The sequence below is a fragment of the Gavialis gangeticus genome, unplaced genomic scaffold (genome assembly GCF_001723915.1).
Source record: "Gavialis gangeticus isolate Ggan-Ray unplaced genomic scaffold, GavGan_comp1, whole genome shotgun sequence".
Taxonomy (NCBI): Eukaryota; Metazoa; Chordata; order Crocodylia; family Gavialidae; genus Gavialis; species Gavialis gangeticus.
In genome coordinates, this window is record NW_017729006.1 from 16,163,487 (window position 1) to 16,181,758 (window position 18,272).

The 18,272-nt window shown below is 41.0% G+C and overlaps 1 protein-coding gene across 2 annotated transcripts in view; it reads right to left on the reverse strand.

The window, feature by feature from the left end:
• TOPBP1 (topoisomerase (DNA) II binding protein 1) overlaps window positions 1-15,181 on the reverse strand; it is a 29,779-nt gene extending 14,598 nt beyond the window's left edge. Inside the window, exons 1-16 of one of the 2 annotated variants that reach the window (XM_019508870.1) lie at window positions 15,019-15,181; window positions 13,407-13,494; window positions 12,071-12,205; window positions 11,378-11,521; window positions 10,817-10,998; window positions 10,107-10,300; window positions 9,606-9,785; window positions 8,518-8,687; window positions 7,434-7,597; window positions 6,657-6,904; window positions 5,955-6,265; window positions 5,220-5,392; window positions 3,957-4,168; window positions 2,332-2,627; window positions 1,244-1,417; window positions 127-236 (exon numbers count right to left, since the gene is read on the reverse strand). In XM_019508870.1, coding sequence (XP_019364415.1) covers window positions 127-236; window positions 1,244-1,417; window positions 2,332-2,627; window positions 3,957-4,168; window positions 5,220-5,392; window positions 5,955-6,265; window positions 6,657-6,904; window positions 7,434-7,597; window positions 8,518-8,687; window positions 9,606-9,785; window positions 10,107-10,300; window positions 10,817-10,998; window positions 11,378-11,521; window positions 12,071-12,205; window positions 13,407-13,487 — 2,774 coding nt within the window. In that variant the 5' untranslated portion in view covers window positions 13,488-13,494; window positions 15,019-15,181. The remainder of the gene's footprint in view (window positions 1-126; window positions 237-1,243; window positions 1,418-2,331; window positions 2,628-3,956; window positions 4,169-5,219; window positions 5,393-5,954; window positions 6,266-6,656; window positions 6,905-7,433; window positions 7,598-8,517; window positions 8,688-9,605; window positions 9,786-10,106; window positions 10,301-10,816; window positions 10,999-11,377; window positions 11,522-12,070; window positions 12,206-13,406; window positions 13,495-15,018) is intronic. The other variant, XM_019508871.1, reaches the window with a different exon arrangement.
• Between the last annotated feature and the right edge of the window lie 3,091 nt (window positions 15,182-18,272).

Sequence of the window (18,272 nt, forward strand, 5' to 3'; positions counted from 1 at the left end):
GACTGGTGATACTCATTTTACCAGCTACATTTTAAAATCACCAGTCAACATTATGCTGTCCTCCCACCCACAACTGTCTCACACAAATCAGTGCAGAGCTTAGTAATTGTCAATTTCAGTTCATACCTGTAATCTGCTCCAACAGAAGCTGCAATAGAATTCAGTTCACTCTGCTTCTTACTTAGTTTTTTACTAACACATATAACTACATCAGCCAGAGGTTTGGGTTCTTCTTCCTGTTCATACCCAGGGGGAAAATGCAAACAGTCTTATTTTGAAGATTTCTCATCCAGTACCCTTGTAATAAGGAAAGCAGATCATTTATCAGTAGTTTTAGATCTCTCTACTTTCCTAGCCTCCCCATTCAGAAGTGAGTACCATTACTGCTCCATGCGTCAGGAGTAAAGCATCAAACTTCACTCCAACATTTAAACAGAGGAACTGTCAAAACTAGTGCCACAAATACAGCTTACTAAAACAGATAAAAAGAGAGGGCAAGGATGTGTATGGAACAAAGGAATGACAACATGCAAATTACCATTATTTTCCCCTTGCTCAACATCACACGCCTCCAAGGGGCAAAAGTGAGATGCAAGACAAAAAGTACAATGGCTATTCAGAAAATAACAAATACTTTTTCTCTGAACTATAACGTAGCTTAACTTGTGCTCACCCATTCCCATGACACCAGAAACTAAGACTTATCGAAGATGATGAATACCAAATGCTTGAACTACGAGACATATGCAGCCATGTATTTATATAATACATGACTTAACAGTTGGTAAAATAGGACCACAGCAAAATAAACACCTTTAAATACCCTTTTTTCTCTTTTAGAAGCCAAAATACCTAGTGTCACTACTTTTAACTGACAAAAAAATACAGATAAATCATATAAATTTCTCCCTGAACATACAGTGAACTCAGGTTATATTACCACTGTAAGAAGAGTATAAATCAAGATGAATTATTCAGTAGTGAACAATTATCACTCACTACTATGGGCAGAGGTAGAGGAGGGCCACTGGCAGGGAATCTGAACAATGGTGAATTAAAACACAGTGGCAGATTAACCGATGCTGACTGTATCGATGTAGTATCAAATCACTTTGCACAACACTGTCTATGGTCAAGCATCTAATAAACAAATAAGGAAATTGTGCTGTTGAGTTAAATTAAGCCTACTCCCCCCCCAACCCTCCCTCTACCTTCCCAAAAAAACTCCAACCCATAATCTTACCACTTCTGTTTGTGCAGCCCTCAGTTGAGGGCTGGCAGTAAGAGCTGTTGTATAACGTGTACTGTTTGCCAGAGCCAGTTTCAAGTTCCTGCCAATGACTTCAGAGAGAGGAGTACTCTGTTTTCTATTTCTCTGGTCGGGACCCCCTGGAGTTTCCAAAGCTGCCAAGGCATCCTACCAAAATGTAAATTAATAACCAAATGACCATGAACTCTTTTCTCCAGGATCAGACTCTCACTGAATAGCAGGCTCCACAAACACAGACTACATATGAATAACCTACACCTTATTTTTACTACAGAAGCACCAAGTTATGCCAACTAATACTGGCATCTCCTTATGTTAGGAATCACAGACACATTAGCAGATACTCCTTTCTCCAAAAGATTTTAAAATATAAATACAAGCAAACATATCCATTTTCTGTTTGTAGTTCATCTAAGATAAAATGTGTCACCTTCACTTAATTCTCTCTTATCTTTATCTTTGTGGTTATAAGCATAAAAAGGGCAATATCTATTATTCTTTCAGAGGAATAAAGATCGGCATAGAAATACAGCAGTTCACTAGAAGCTGATAATCTCAGACAAGAGAATGCTTGAACCAAAAAAAAAAATCCCCTAGAAAAATGAATGCTACAAGAAAATGAATATGTAAAAGAAAGGGGTAAGTTATAAACTTAAGCTTTCCTTAAGTTAAACAGCATACCACAGCTCTTTGAGAAACCTATTCCCTAAAGGGCTTTTAAAATTTTTTTTGACACAATACAAACTAAGTACAACAGATCAGTATTTCCAGAGTACTCTGGTATATACTGATGTAGGCATTAATGTACTTTGCTAAAGGAGCCGTAGCAAAACAAAATAAATCTGTTACCTGACATTCACACTTGACAATTTTTGTGTATTTCAGGTATCAATTTCAGTATCTCCACTTGAACTCTCTTGACTACTTGAGAAACTAAAAAAGCTAAATATTTTAAATGTGTATTGCAAAGGGCTAGCATAAGGTTTTGTGCAGTTTTCCAATTTGCACACTTTCTTTAACCTATTCACACTGCCAACCTAGAAACACCCAAATAAATTTACCTTGACATCAAATGAAGGCTTGAAGAGCTTGTCTCTGGAAAGAAATTTGGATGGTGTGTCAAGGTGTAAAGACGGTTCTTTCTGGAGCGGTCTTCCTTCTGTTGGAGGGGATGGCTTTTTCCCAATATGATGAGAGATTACAGCTTGGAAAGCTTTACTCTGGAACTGATTCATATCAAGAGGAGTCACAGCTGTTTTGTTCCTGGTTTCGAGGAGACTGCTAGGATGGTCTGATGCCTCTAAAGTCATGGGAGCTCCCTCTGCTTTGGAAGGCTGAGTTATGAAACTCTCTTTATCTTGAAATAAAGAAAGCTACATTAAAGCACTGCCTTTCCCCACTTTAATACAAGTCTTGTATGTACACAGATCATATTGAAGACTTACTGAACTTTTTGATACTTCTAAAATCAAATCTAAAAAGTGGGTGGGGATGTTGTTTATAAAAGACATCAAAATAAATTTCTTTTACACCAATGCTTGTGTTGTACACCATCATTTCTGTGCTCATACTTAGGCACCTGAAAGACAAATTAACCTTGCCCATCTCATACTGTCTTGCTTCATGCACAGCAAACCTAGTAAGTTCCTTTGACTGCAATTGGAATACAAATATCAAACTCCTTGAAAGTAAGGATATTTTCCTGTGCTTGATTCCATTTCACTACTCTCAGATATGCTCCCATGGCCCACCTAATTTTTTCCGCCCTCTTCTTCCCAAACCTTGACTTCAAGGAAGTCAACAGGAGCTGGCCCTTGGAGTTAACATGCTTCAAATACCTATAGATAATGCGACTTGGATTCCACAAACAATTGCTTTTTCTGTAAAACACTCGCCCTTCTGCTCTCTCATTTCTGGTGCGCTCTATGAACTACTGGGAATTTCAGACTGGAAGGGAGCTCTCTCTCATCAAATCCTATTCTCTGGATTCAAAGACACTCTCAGTTCACCTTTCAAGAACTTTCTGGCCTTGAGGTGACCAAAACAGAATACAGAGTTACAGGTATAGTCTTACTACTACAGAACAGAAAACTAATCACCTCTCAGTCTGTGACTTTATGTGGTATGTAATCAGTAAGAACTGGCGAGTTAGCTGGTATTCAGCATTAAATGGTCCAGTTTATTTCTCAGTATTAAAGGATTACTGTAGGGGTATCTGGGATCCAAATGTAGGCTTGTTCAGATGAAGAAAAAGATGGTTAAAGCCTTTATGTTAGTGAATAGTCTATTAGCTTTAAGTGTTCCACTGCTATACTTTACAATTCTAGTGTGTAAGCACATGTAAACTAGAAAGTGCAAATGGCTGGATATGGAGCTAGCCCCTCAGATTTATATTAGCATAGTTCTTTTGAGTTCAATGGAGCTACACACCGACTTACCCAAGCTAAAATCTGGACCACTGGATGCAAAGTGAAACTGACTAGCACTTACAGTTTCAGCTAAGCGACAGATAAAAAAGTAACCAATTTTCACTAATGCAAATTACATTCTAAACTTTCAAAAGCCTTAAATTTTTGTTAATTTAAGTTCTTAGTGCTAACAAATCAGATTGTGTGTTTTCACTTGAACTACAATGCAATGCACTGTGATCCAACATGATTAACAAAGTAGACCATAGGTGGCGAACCTTCAGTATCTATGTTTTCAACCAAGAACTTGCTCTCATCTGCTTTCCTTCCCATCCTTGCAGATTGCAAGAGCCAAGCCATAGTGATTGCAGGCAAGTCCCACTTCTTTGCAGCTTCATACTTAGATCCATCTGGTTCTTTTGCCACAAGATGGGTGCTGGCTAACATTCCTTTCTTTGGATTGGATCTGCGCACAAAGAATTCTTGGACTCTGAAAGATTTAAATAGGTACTGTAAGAGTGATATTGTAGTCATCACGGGCCAGAAATAATGCAAAAGGCAAAGATTTCTTGAGGTGCTATTTTCTGAATGCAAGACATTCTTCCTTGCGTGTCTGATCACAGGGAGCCAGAATCACGATAAAGTTAGAGTCGTCTCCCTGTGATCAGAGACCTGAGGAAGAACGTCTTGCATTCAAAAGCTTGTCTAACGTTATCCCAACTACACAGTTAGTCCAGTAAGAGATACTATATCACCCTTAGAAATCCTTAGCTCTTGCTTGATTTAAATAAGTCGTCACAAGGTTAGGTACAATTTAGAATGATTTAGAAAACCTTCTTACAACAGCAATTCCTACTTTTTTGGGGCCACAACTGGAGCTAATAACCCACCATCCAGTCAGCTCACAACCGTACATGTGACCCCTCTCCCAGACTGCACCATCTTGGACAACAGTATCAATGGGGCTCAATCCCACTGAAGGTCATGATCCCGATTTTGCCTAACACAGATTACAGTTCTGATTTAGGCAAAAGGATAAGGAGCAAGCAGCAATACCAAACAGTTATAATAATTTACATTTCAATAAAATAAAGAGTAAAGCAAAACAGTGCTCAAAAAAAACACAGAAGGGTCTGTAATATCCCAAGCCTCAACGGTCTTTCCATATGTTCCAGATGCACCCCTGTAGTTGACAGGCACATCACTCCAAAAGTCATTAATTGATTTTAATATTAATCAAAATCAATTTTTCCTCTCATCTCCCATGAGGTATGTAGAAGGCTGTAGGACTGAGGATTCAGAGACTTAAGGTTCCATAGACTTAGTCTATGTAAAGAGAAAGGGGAAAAAATACAGAGCCAAATAATAAGCCTCAAATGATTCAGATCAGTTTTCTACACGAATAAAATCCAAGAGTAAAGAACAAATGTTTAACTCAACATTTGCAGTCTTTTTCTAAAAAAAGAACAATAATAAAGCAAGAGGGTTTAATCACTGTGGGCGTTAGAAAATGGAGAGAAAAGTGACCACGGACTGCATACCTTCCTCCTAGCAGACCTGCCAAGTATACCAGGGAGTCTCTCTCTGCACCAGTGAACTGGCTAAAAGAAAGAACACAGTCTTCCAGAGGAGTGCATCCTTCCATTACTGGTACTGGTGTGAAAAGTGGGTTGCAAAGGGGGTTTAAAAGGAGCTGCTGTTCCACACACACAAACTTAAAAAGAAGAAATAAATCAGAATGAGAATGACATCAACAGAAGAAAGTGTGACACTGCTTCAGCTCCTGCTCAACAGGTTGAATATACATTATTTTGTAGTTTATCAGACAATTAAAACAATTTTTTTTAAAGAGATTCAGAAAGGTCCAATTGCCAGGCTTGTTCTAAGAGTCTAGCTCCTTGCATTGCGTTTCAAAAAGATAAGAGCAAGAGAAAAACATTAGAACAACAAAAGTGATCATTCAGAAATAAACTACACAGATTCCATCTTTACAGCTCTTTTGTTCAAGTAATGCTGCACAGTCCTGCATACTCAGTGTTGGTGTCATTAATACACAATAAGAGAGAAATAAATAACAGGTAAAAAAACATATCTTTGTGTAACAAGTGCATTTAAGCAGCTCATCTCTAATATTTCATATTAAATAAGGCTAAACACTCTCTCCTAATATACAAATATAACCAGCAATAACCACTCACTCTGCCAATCTCTATATTTCTAATGTTGACATTTGTTTGCTCACATAATTAAATCACACGTCTACATTATCCCCTTACCAGCCATGTATTTGTAACAACATCTCCTACAGTTGAATCCACATTGCATCCTAGTAAAGGTACCACAGCATAGTCAGCAATCACTCTGCTCTGAAGAGAAAGAACTTTCCCAGAGTTCTCCTTTATAAGATCTGCAATGCACAACTCATCCTCTTCACCAAAACCCAAAAGAAGGAAGCTTTTTCTGTTGAATAAACCTCCTTCAATCCCTGTAGAAGTCTCTGCCATGGACCCATGACAGACAGAGGACTGGTTCTCTTCTTGGATGTTGATATCACTCAATTTGCCAGCTTCAAGCTTTTCATTTTCCACTGAAACAGAAGATAATTAGATGAAAATGTCATGTACAATTCAAAATGAACATGAGGCTATTTTTAACGCAAACCTGAGTGTCTCACATATTATCTACTGAAAATAATATAGCACTGGAAACAAAGCTTTATATTCCAAGTAGAAACTATTCTACACGAGACATGTGTAAGTTTTGTTTTTACTTTTTTCTAAAATACAGGAGAGAAAATAATGCATAAAAAAGGCAAGGTTTAAGGAACACACAAAATATGAATGATAATTTTGTATAGGCTATTATGATCAATTAACTACTTCCTTTATACCCATCTTTGTAGAAAGTATAAGAATTTTAATACAAAAAAGATGTACTTAAATCTTGTCTACACAGAAAGTCCTTTGGCTAGAACTTACCTAATGTGGAATCATTATTTATATATTGAGAGAGGAGGTCATCTTCATCTGCTTCCTGGTACTGTACAAGGCTCACAGTTTCTTTCTTTGAGAGATTACTGCTTTTGGGAAGAGCTGGCTTAATTCCAGGTTGCCCCAAAATTGGATTTTCTATTGGCTGGTAGTTTGCAGGGATGTACTGTTCCACAGGAAGTAGGTGACCTTTACGAAAAGATTCCAGCAGCCATTTTGCTGTCGCTACATGAGGCCTTTAAAACCCAAAATACACACAGGCGTAGACAGGTTACAATGGACTGAAGGGCCTATTTTTTCCCTCCAAAGTAATTTCTACATTACAAGTGCATCTGTGCTTCAGGTAAAATCTTTCAATACTCATCTAACTCCAGTTGTGACAGAATAATGCCCATTACATGCACACTGCAGACTTTGAGTTTAATTCAGTGTTGGAACATATGAATTTTTAGCTTAATTTGTTATATTTAAACTGTTCTTGGTTGCTATACATCTCAGATATTGATGGTTTGCAAAAGAACATTTATAAAAATCCTCCTTCAGCCCATTTAAAAATAAGTATTTCTTGTTGAATGCTGCCTAAAAATACTATTTCTAAGAGCACATTTCACTTTTTCGTCTACATGGGTGTTAAAATTTCTTTTTGCAGTATAGATAGCAATCTAGCAAAAAGAAGAGTTCAATCTTCAAATCAATACATATTTTCTTTGTTTACATGAGAAAATACAATAGCAGAAGTAGGTTAAGCAACATAGTTAACAGAACCTGTGAGTTGTCTTGTTCAAAAACTGTTTCAATTCATCATCGTATTCACCCAAAATGACATGGGAGACATCTTCATTGAGCTGATTAAATCGAACACCACCACCATTATTAATAAGCCTTCTCATTTTATCTAACTTCCTGCCACTGAAGCCACAGAGATAAATCTATAGGAAGAAAAAGAACATCAGAATAAGATACTTCTTTGAAGTGGGGCATTTTGATACCATTTATTATTCCATCTTGCAAATGCATAAACACAAAAGTAACATGTAACTTGACCTTTAACTTATGAGAAACCACAAAATACAAAAAAAGTTATCCATGTTTAACACCAATCCTTGCAGAATTCAGTTTCCAACCAACATGTGGAACAACCACGATTTCCCTTCTATTAAAACTGCCAACACCAAGCTTCATACTATTCAAGTCTAGTTTGGATGCATTTCCACCAGCCGACGTAGGAGAAATATCAAAGCATCTGGCTCGCAGAACCATTCTATCCAGCCCAACAGTAGTCTGGTGGGCTACCATAAATTATGGTGGGGAGGCTATTGGGGTATGGCCTGCTGCAGAATTTGGGTCCCTGGGACATGACCAATACGGCCGTCAGCAGCAGAGGATCCAGCACAGGCTATGCAGATACAGCTCTCACTTGGCCCACTGCCTGACCCCCACCATTTCCCCCAGACCTACACAGCCACTGCCTGATTCATGCCACTGTCCCTGAACTGCCTTGGCCCAAACCTCATTACTGCCTCCACACCCATGCTGTTGCCACTGTCACAACCCAATCCCCACTGCTGTTCCCAGACCCTACCTGCCACACCCCTAGACCTCTGCAGTCGCTGCTGCACTGTGAATCCGGACCAAAAGAAGCACCTAATGTAGTCCAAATCTGACCTAGGGCCTGGGATGAGTTTAACACCCCTGCATATAGCAATTTACAGCGGTTGTCTTGGAGTTATGTATTTGCTGCTGGCAGTTGAAAGAATACATTTTATTTTAGTAATACTGCAGGAGTCTCGCACTAGTTGCCTCCAAGGGATAATACTGATCATTTCAAAACTGAATTGTTTTAACATACCCGACATCCATCTAGTAAATCTTCATGGCTTTCAAAAGAACTGATATCCAAATTTTCCAGATCATCAGGAAGAGGATCCAGCTTGCTGTTCATAGCAGAACTAAAGGCTGTTTCATTAATGCCACTCAAATTGATATTGGAAATGTGGCTGACATCTGAAAGTGTACGACCTTTCAAAAAACAGTTAAAAAAGAGGAAAATAAGTTAGCTTCCATTTGTTTCTCTCACCACTTAACCCAACAGAGGATGTATAATTGTCAAATATAAATTTCTCTTATCAGCACAGCAAAATGATGTCCAAAAAGCAAAATATTACACAATCTAAACTTTAATAAAATATTGAGTTTTGGTGTAAATTTAAACCAGTACTCTCTCACTATTAGTAATACTGTTTTTGCAAAATCACTTTCCATTTCGTTCTAAAGAACTGCCATCCTTAAAATGTGGGTGGCCAGCTTTTAAAGAAACTCAGTCTCTTCAGCAATCTTTGTGGTCAGGTACTTTATAGATATTCTTATATTTGATACTAATATCAGTTGCTCCACAGTAAAGACGACACTGTCAACTTGAAAACTTAAAAAGTCTGCTATGTTTTCTGGCACATCTAACTCTAATACCTTCACTTTCAGTCATCTTAGCTTTTTCCTGGTATAACAATAGGCAATAAATATTCAAAGAAGTGCACTTTTAAAACCAATCATGTCCCTTAAGTAAGCTTAATTGCCTTTGACTTTTATGTTAATAAATTATCGACATGGAATAATGTTTCCATTTTTTTAAAATACTCAAAGTTGAAACTCCACTTTGATTTGCAGAGCTATGGAAAAGACTTCCTTTCTATCAGCTTTCTTTTTGAAAATAAAAAGCCATCAATAACCCTGCCTTTCCAAATGGTTGTTCATAAGCTTAACTTTAACTACATGGAATTGTCTCATGATTAACAATAAGCATCTGCAAAGCTAGAGCCTGAAACACTAAAACCTTAGAACTGTCACAAGAGTAGTGAGAATCCCACTAAACCAAAAGATTTATTTTCATTTATTTGAAAGGTCACCAAATCATTCAGTATATGTATATGACTCTCTTACTGTCAGGTTTGCTGGCTTCATTAGTAGGTGTTGAAGTACTGGGTGTACTGTCTTGTTTTGGTCCAAGCTCTACCTTATACATTGATTCATCTTGACAGAAGCCTCTCTCAATGCTGACAAAAAACCATTGGATGGACACGCAGTGCACATTCCATTTTTTGGCACATTCGTATTTCTGGCCTACCACATATAGAGAAAAATCATAACCACTAAAACCGACTTTAAAAAGTGGTAACTCTGAATATGAGCTGCACTTCAAGAAACCAAGAACATACCATTAAAAACTGGGCACATCTACACATGATATTCACACCAGAGTTTATTGCCCCAGCATTAACACGTGCTCGAGACCACAGCAAGTTGAACTGGGGTGGCACAGCCCCAGCTTGCGGTAGGCCTGGGGGGCTAGCTTGCCACCATGGAGCTGCTCCCTCCCATTTACTTATGTTGAGTAGTCTCACATCTGTAAAACGACTAAAGAATACTACTTTAAAGTTCTACCTTTTGGCTCTTGAACAATGAGGTGAGTGCATTCATTCATTTTGAGCTGCCCTGTGTATTGACCACCATGCTTGGTAGCAAGATGCTGGACCTCCTTCCTATCCAAGCTGCTTAAGCCAGTTACACAGATAGTACAGCCACGAAACAAAGGACAGATGAAGTCTTCCATGTTGAGGTCTTTACAACTTGTCATACTTGGGGAAGGAAGGGAAAGAAGAATGGGCAAAAAAACAAAAGAAGGGAAGAAAATAAAATACATCTTTCTCCAACACAAAACTCACAAGAATGAGTGAAGTCTAGATCTGTTATAACATTTAGTATTTTCTAATACAGTGGTCTCCAAAGTGGGGTGCGCAAGATGATCCACTGGGGTGCGGAAAGAAAATATTAGAACTTCTATTTATATTTATATAAATACATATATTGGGGGTGCGTGCTCAAAATTTTTTTTACTGATAGGGGTGCGTGATCAAAAAAGTTTGGAGACCACTGTTCTAATACAGCGAGTGCTTACTGTTTCTTTATTTGATTTTTATGGTACCTTCCCCAGAAAAGTTCAGGACAGCTCATCAAACCCCCCCCCCCGAAAATAAATTCAATAATAAAAACAGTAATAAAATAATGTATAAAATGTAAAATGCATAATTATATAACAGACTATATAATACAAGATACGTAATAATATAATAGTAAATTAAATTAATCTTTACCCTTGTTGAGACTTCTCCCATAACGCTTTTACCCACGAGGGGAGCAAAATCGGTTTCTTCAGTGTAGCGGCTACTAAATATTTCTTGCTGCCAACTTCTCCAGCTATAAGATGAGTTACAGACACATTGAGATCTTTGTATACACGGCCACCCATCAACTGAACATACTTATGAACTTCTTCCTAGAAAACAAAACCAAGAAAAACAAACACTGAAATCAAGCACCAAAACACTTCACATCAATTTTAATATTCTTTAAAAAATTGTCACATGATTTTTCTCATCATTACATTTTATAGTAGCTTTAATTATTTGCATTTTCCAATAGGGTTTAAACAACATAGTTATGGAAAGCCATAAGTATTTAAACTCAGTACATTCAACTTTTCTTTAATTATTAATTAAAATGCCAAGTTGTCATTTCTATAACCAAGTTACATTTTAGACTCAGTTTACAACAAGTACACCATTTAACCAATAAATCCTATTAATGCTACATCTGGACTAAAATATGAAAAAACTTTGGATCAACATAGTTGTTTCCATTATATAATACATTACCCTAATTTCCTTTTCAAGGCTGGTACAGGATATTGTTATATCAGCCATAGCCATATTATAAACAGGATATTCAGCTCTAGGGACACACCGCTGGTGCTGCATACAAAATATGACTACCTGTGGTCCAACAATTCTACAGCCAAGCTGCAACAAAGATAAAAGAACCAAAGACAATTAAGAGAAAGGGATAACATTTTCCCCCTAAAATGTATGATGCCTGTTCAACCTATAAAGAATAGATGGAAAAGTTATCCCACCAACAGGTCAGCGATTCTCCAAACAGAAGGAAATCCCTCCAGATAGCACAGAGCTCCAGCCTAGAAAACAGGAGCTATGCCTGAACAGCCACTGAGCTCTAGCTAGCCTATTTTTGACTACTGAAAAGTTATGGCTCAGTTAGACCAGCTCTCTTTGGCTGAAACATAAAAGTGGATTCAAGTCATTGCTATAGCCTCCCACAGAACCCAAAGAAGCAAAAGCCAGCTTGGCCAGAGTACTGATTCCTTTGTTTTTCCCTTGTGTGCACAATATTGCTACCCTTTGCCATCTCTCTCTGACATTTTAATTGGGAATATCCAGCATTTAAAAATATTCACTATGCAGCCCACAGAATGCAGAAAAAAGAAACATATGACAGGATTATGAGTGTCCCAAGGAACAGGACACTTGTGAGTAGAAAGGTGGGGTGCAAACCTTCTTGAGATGATTAAAAACAATGCCACTAAATGGGTCACAGATATAAAGGGACTGGTCATTCTCTTTTACTTCAAGTGCAGCTGCTTCTTCAAGAATCTGGAGATATTCTTCTGACTGAAATTCTTTTATGGACTGCAAGAAAACATGAAACAGTAAGAATACACTTAAATTTCCTTAGCTTTTAAGTTCTTCTTTCACTGATGAATAATTCTTTAAAGTGAATCCCATGGGAACTACAGACCATATTCAGCTGAAACAGCTTCTAGTAAAATTACCATACAAAAGTCCCACTGTAATAAAGCTGACCAATATTCATCAATAACCAGAATACTATATATGTTGAAATGGACAGTGCACAAACTTGAACAGATAGGTCCTGATCCTACAAGGTACTGAGCATCTCTACCTCCCACTGACTACCCAAGGGAAAAGAAATTGACACTCTCCTCGCTGTATCTATTGTACAATGGATGTGGGACTATCCTGAAAGACCCTCCAAAGCCTACTGAGAGCCAAATTTTTTGGCAGGAATGCCACAAGGTAACACCCAAACCCTCCAAGTGCCACACTGATCCCTTTTCCCTTGCCTGATCTTTTGCTCTGCCTTCTGCTCCCTGCCCTGTGCTCTCCACCTAATCTGTTACTCTCCTGCTCCCTGCCCAATCTACTGCTGTGTTCCTTGCTGATTGGCTACATGCCACACACACAGGCTGACCATGCACACATGCCATGGGTTGGCCATCCCTACTCCAAAACCCTCAAGGTTGCAATTCACTCTGCTGTGTGAATTAAAGAGTATGCTCCCCAGACAGTCAATGGGCCCAATCTGTCAAATGCTGACCAAGGCACAGCACTGATTCAAAGGTTCATTCAAATCTTGTGTGATGCTTTATTCTTTGGGGACTTAAGCTTATTCAGTCAAGAAGAAATGCCATAGTACTATGCATTATACTTGGCAGCAATCATTTACAAAATTAGACCCAAAGTTTTGAGTGTTTCATTTCCTTTCAGGAGGTAAAGCATAGCTCACTGAACCAGTCTCACCATGAAAACTATTTTGTGAAAAACCTATCATTTTACTATAAAGATCTTTCTACCGTATCATAGTTGAATTCACCTACTATAATTAGGTGAAGTATTAAAAGGAGTAATGTTTTGTCGGTTTCATAGGAAAAAAATTACACAACTGTAGTTCTACCTAATTTTAACTGTCTTCCTCATATAAAAACAATCTCTTATTGATGTTTAGAATTTACAAATAAATAAACATGAAAGTGTGAGACAGAAAACTAAAGTCAGGATTATAACTAGTAAAACTATCAAATGTGCTTACCTCAAGAGCTTTAAAAAAATATTCAGAGTTTCCAGGAGACTTTATAAATTTCACAAAAAAAGGTTCCTTGTCACTTCTCATCCTTTAACTGATGGAGAAAACAGAAGATTTTTCAGTGTCAAATTCCATGTTTCAGAATAACTATATTACACTTTCAAGGCAAATCATGAGATGCGACTGACAGAATTTAGCTTTCCACAGAAACAAAGGTCTTTTTCTGACATTCTTGAATTATTTACCCATCACAAGCAAGTTATTCCCTTGTAGCATGTTTCTAATGAGCTGCCACGTTATACCAGGAACTACAGAACTTCATCTCTTCAATTAATCTTCCACTCTGATGCAAAATGAGTGAAAGAGAACTTATATACACCTTGGAATACTCATTAGTCTCCTATCTACTGGGAGAACTCTCTGTGGGTACTAAAACTAGCACTAAGGAAGGGGTGGTTTGTTAATTTATACGATTTATACAGGTTTCCCTTGCTTCATGCTGTACATGTGTTCCTGGAAAATGGTGCATAACTTGAATTCCCATAAAGGGAGCCCACTTTACAATGTAACAAATAGGGATATGTTCCAAGACCTCACCTCTACTGACCCCCAGGCCCCTTTCTACCACTTTTACAAGACAATTTTGGTACTCACCAACAGTACACACAAGCATGGGGTGGTGGTGAATATTACCATAATGGGCAACTACAGAAATGTGTTGCAGTCAACAAGCAAGAAGCACATATCTACACAGGAGACTATATTTTGGTGCATGTCACTCCCACAATACACCGCACAAAGCAGCTGACTGTGGGCTTCCACCACAGCAATTGCATAAGAGTGAGTTTACCTTGCACATAACAAATTTTTGGTATAAAAAGGGACATTGCATAAGAGCTAATTCGCACACACAGAACCCTCATAAAGCAAGGAAAAGCTACCCTATCCAAAAAGCTAAGAACAGCTGGCAATAAACAGACAACCCACAGACAGGATTTGCTAAAACCCAAGAATTCCACCCCCCCTCCCTGAAATCACCACCTTCCTGCCCAAATCCCTACACAAACAAACCCCCCTGCCAATCCCAATCACACTCTCCACCTACCACTCCTTTCCTTTATTGCATCTTTGTGACAAGACATTTAGCAGAATTTGCAGATTTGCTGGAATCTGACAGGGCCATGTAGTGAGTGCTTCTGTATGGCAAGCACTGTTCACATCAAGATACAAAAATCTCTTCCCAATGCAACCCACTTCCTACCTACCCTTCCCTATTACAGCCCTACATCACCCGCAAAGGAGATTCACCCTACCTTGCCCCAACATCCCCTCCAAGACAGGCAGCAGCTGTTCTCCCCTTCCCCCAAACACACACAACACAGATTCCCAAGAACTGAAACAAAAAAAGGAAAAAGACCCTCAGTCTCCATCAAAGGGAGCCCTTCAGCAGCATCTGCCCAGAGATGTGTCAGCTATGTACAGCTGCAGACTGGCCAGATCCTTCTCCCTCCTATGGGTGGCCAAGCTAGTGCCTCCTTGTTGGTGGCTGCCCATTGTCCCCTACAACAACCTTGAAGAGCTCATAATGGAAGGATAATACAATCCCAGGCTAGTTTACCTTTCCATGGACCTTTTTTCAGATGCACACCTCTACTCCTTTAACAGGGCTCCCTTAGATGCAGTAATTTTCTCAACTGTGTTTTCCCAAAGTGTACAACCAAGCCCCGAATCCTGGTGTTCACTCCTCCTTTCCCCCCAGAGCACTTCGCTCTACACAAGAAAAAATAACATTGTATTTAGTACTTCATGAGAGAAGCCCACAGTTCCCAAGCAAGGATCTACGTGCCACATTCCTTGCCCCACCTGAGGATGAAAAACTATTTCCTTAAAGGGCAGAAGTGGGGGCAGGGTGGCACTTGACACCAGGGTGCCCCAGCACCGTGGAGGGTCCTGAGGTCCTTTCAAGGGTGCCATTGGGGAAGAGGAGGGGGGCAGCACACAACATCAACACCGCGAAGGTTATAAGTGCTACTCATGAAATTAACCCAGAGACTTCCAACAGGAGCCCACAGGCAGGCGTGCTCTTCCTGGGTTCTTTGCAACAGATAGACCTTACTAGTATTACTCTGCAGGAAAGAAAGGGGTGAAAATGAAAAGCTGGCATTTGCTGGGGGCAGCTGTGAGCAGGGGGGGAAGGGAGGTGGCAACCAAGAGCCTACCCAGGGCAGGGGCCACAAGCCTACCCTGAGGGTCCGCCATGAGCCCACCCCGGTTCAGAACCATTTCTTTAGCCACGAAGTGGTCCAGGGAGGCAGGAGCTTTTGGAGGCGGCAACCTGGGGTGCTCTTTCCGAGAGTGCATGGCCCACCAAGCAACAAATACAGCCCGCCCCACTCAGAACAGGCCGTGGCGGGGCAGGAGGGAGCAGAGGAGAAGGAGGCTCAGCACCCCCCAGGCGGATCCTCATCTCCATCCCACCCGCAGGTGCTCGGCGCTGCCGGTCTCAGCCCCGGGGACGGGCGTGGCTCAAGCCCAGCCCCCAGCGCACCAGGCCAGGGGGTCCCGGAGCGCGGCTCGGGCTCTGCCCCAGTTCCAACCGCGGGGCAGGGGAGGAGAAACGGGCGCACCGACCCCGCCCTCACCCACCGGACCGGGCTGGCACTGGCACTGGCACTGGCGCTCGCAGCTCCCCGCGCTCCTCCACGTCCCACCCCGACTGGCGGGAAAGCCCAACAGCATCCCACGGCGCACGCGCGCCCGCTGGGCGCTCGGCCACGCGATTGGCCACCTTCCCTTGTCACGTGATCCTCACCCCACTGGCTCCGGATTCGCTCTCAAACTTCTGCCGGCTTGGAGTGCGCATGCGCAGGGGTGCATCGGTAAGTTCCCGGGGAGGGGGCGGGGCCTTAGGGCGCTTGCTTGTTTGGTGCGGGCGGCTGTGGTGGAGCTGCGTCCAATCAGCGCTCGAGAGGAGGGTGGTAGTCTATGGGCAGCGGGCGAGTTGCGGGGGGAGTGTCACTAGACCCGCCCTCCCTGACTCTGGTACCAGAGCAAGGTTTCTCGCCGCCCTGTCATGGGCTTGCCTGCGTTTCAGCCCTGTGAGGATCTGGCTGGAAAGGACCTGCAGAGGTAATCTAGTCTGACCACCTGCCTAAGGCAGGGTCAGCCCTGTCCAAACCACTCCAGGTGGTTTACAATGAAGCATAGACTTTTAGAACAACGCCAAAAATTATGGGAGTTGGCAGTACTGCAATCATAATCTAAGCCAGCCGTTCTCAACCCCTGGGTGGTGACCCAGAAATGGGTTGCAAGAAGATATGGAAGGGTTGCGGCCAATAATGAATTCTCCTTTCAAGAAGAAAAATGTGGAAAACAGTGGGTTTTCCCTTGCGGGCTGCCCCCCATGCCCCACACACCCACCTTCTGCCCCCCACACTAGGGTGGGGTTGGGACTGGCCATAGATGCTTACAAATGGGTCCTGGTACAAAAAAAGGTTGAGAACCACTGAGCTAAACCCTGCCTAAGTCTGCAGTGATCCCTGACACAGCATCCTAACCTGCCCAAGGTAACATGGGAACCTCAGCAGCCAAACACAAAAGCATTTGCTTGGTATGGCTGAAAACTCCAGGAAAGCAGAGAGACAGTTTCATTTCTTATCACCACCTGGCAGGAGATCAGGGCAAGCCATTTCCACATAGTGATCACTGGTTCTGTCTCTGACAGCCAAGAGCTCCTGAATCAACAGAAACGTCAAAGCACACAAAGATAAACACATGGACACTTTTTTGTCATACAAAAGAAGAACCACCTGGCAAGTGAATTCTAGCAAGTTTCAATTCTACTCACAACACTGATTCAGTGTCCTGAAACACCAGTGCTGGGGGTTAAAATAGCTTTGACAAATCAAGTCCGTCAAAATGTTTCTTTTCAGCTACTGGAATTTCCCAAGGATCATTTGGGATCCTACAAACTGTCATAAACATTTAGAATAATGGCTTCCCAACACTGACCTGTACATGAAATGCAGAGCTAGAGATGCAGTGAGTCTTGTACTCCAGCCTTTGCAGCTCACATGTGGTCTGCAATGTATTTTTTAAAAATCACTTTCCATCTGCTCCTGGTGAAATGGAAGTTATAGCTAAGGATACCAGCTAAAAATACTACACAAAGGAACAAAAGCCATCAAGGTATGGGTTTGTATCATGACAGGATGATGCCATGATAATGTATGTCCCACCCCTAACCCCGAAAGGGACGGCATCAGCAAATGTCAGGTGTTACCAATCATCATTGCTGTTGTCCTTGTCAGGAGTTATTGGTGTGTTGTCAGCGTTGAAGCCTCAGGAACTGCAGTGTTGGCAAAGTCACAGCCTGGAGATCCCAACACCATCGTGCCTTAAAGAACCACAGGCGCCATTCAATGACAAAGATTTGGCCAGGTTTATTGTCTACAAGCATGGCCCTAACACGTTTTGACCTAATGAGTACACCAGACCAGGAATTAAAGCATTTGTACCTGTTACAGGATAGTCAGCATGATACCATGGCAGGCTCCCCTAGGCCTCTATGAAGTTCCCATACTTTCCAACCCTCCTTTTATTAGGGCTGTGCGAAGCTTCAGTTGTTGATTTGATTCAGCTGAATTCAGTGCCCAAATCTCCAAATCTGAATTGAATCAGGAGACCCTTTAATGTCTCCTAATCAATTTGCAGAGATTTGGAGAGATTTGATGATTTGGACATAGACGCAGCTTTAAATGTTTTTCTATATACCTCAGGGTACCAAGCGGCTCGTGAATGCTGAGATGCTAGGGTGGATGGAGCATCCCACAGGAGCACAGGGGGTCCCCAGCACACTCAGTGGTGGACCCT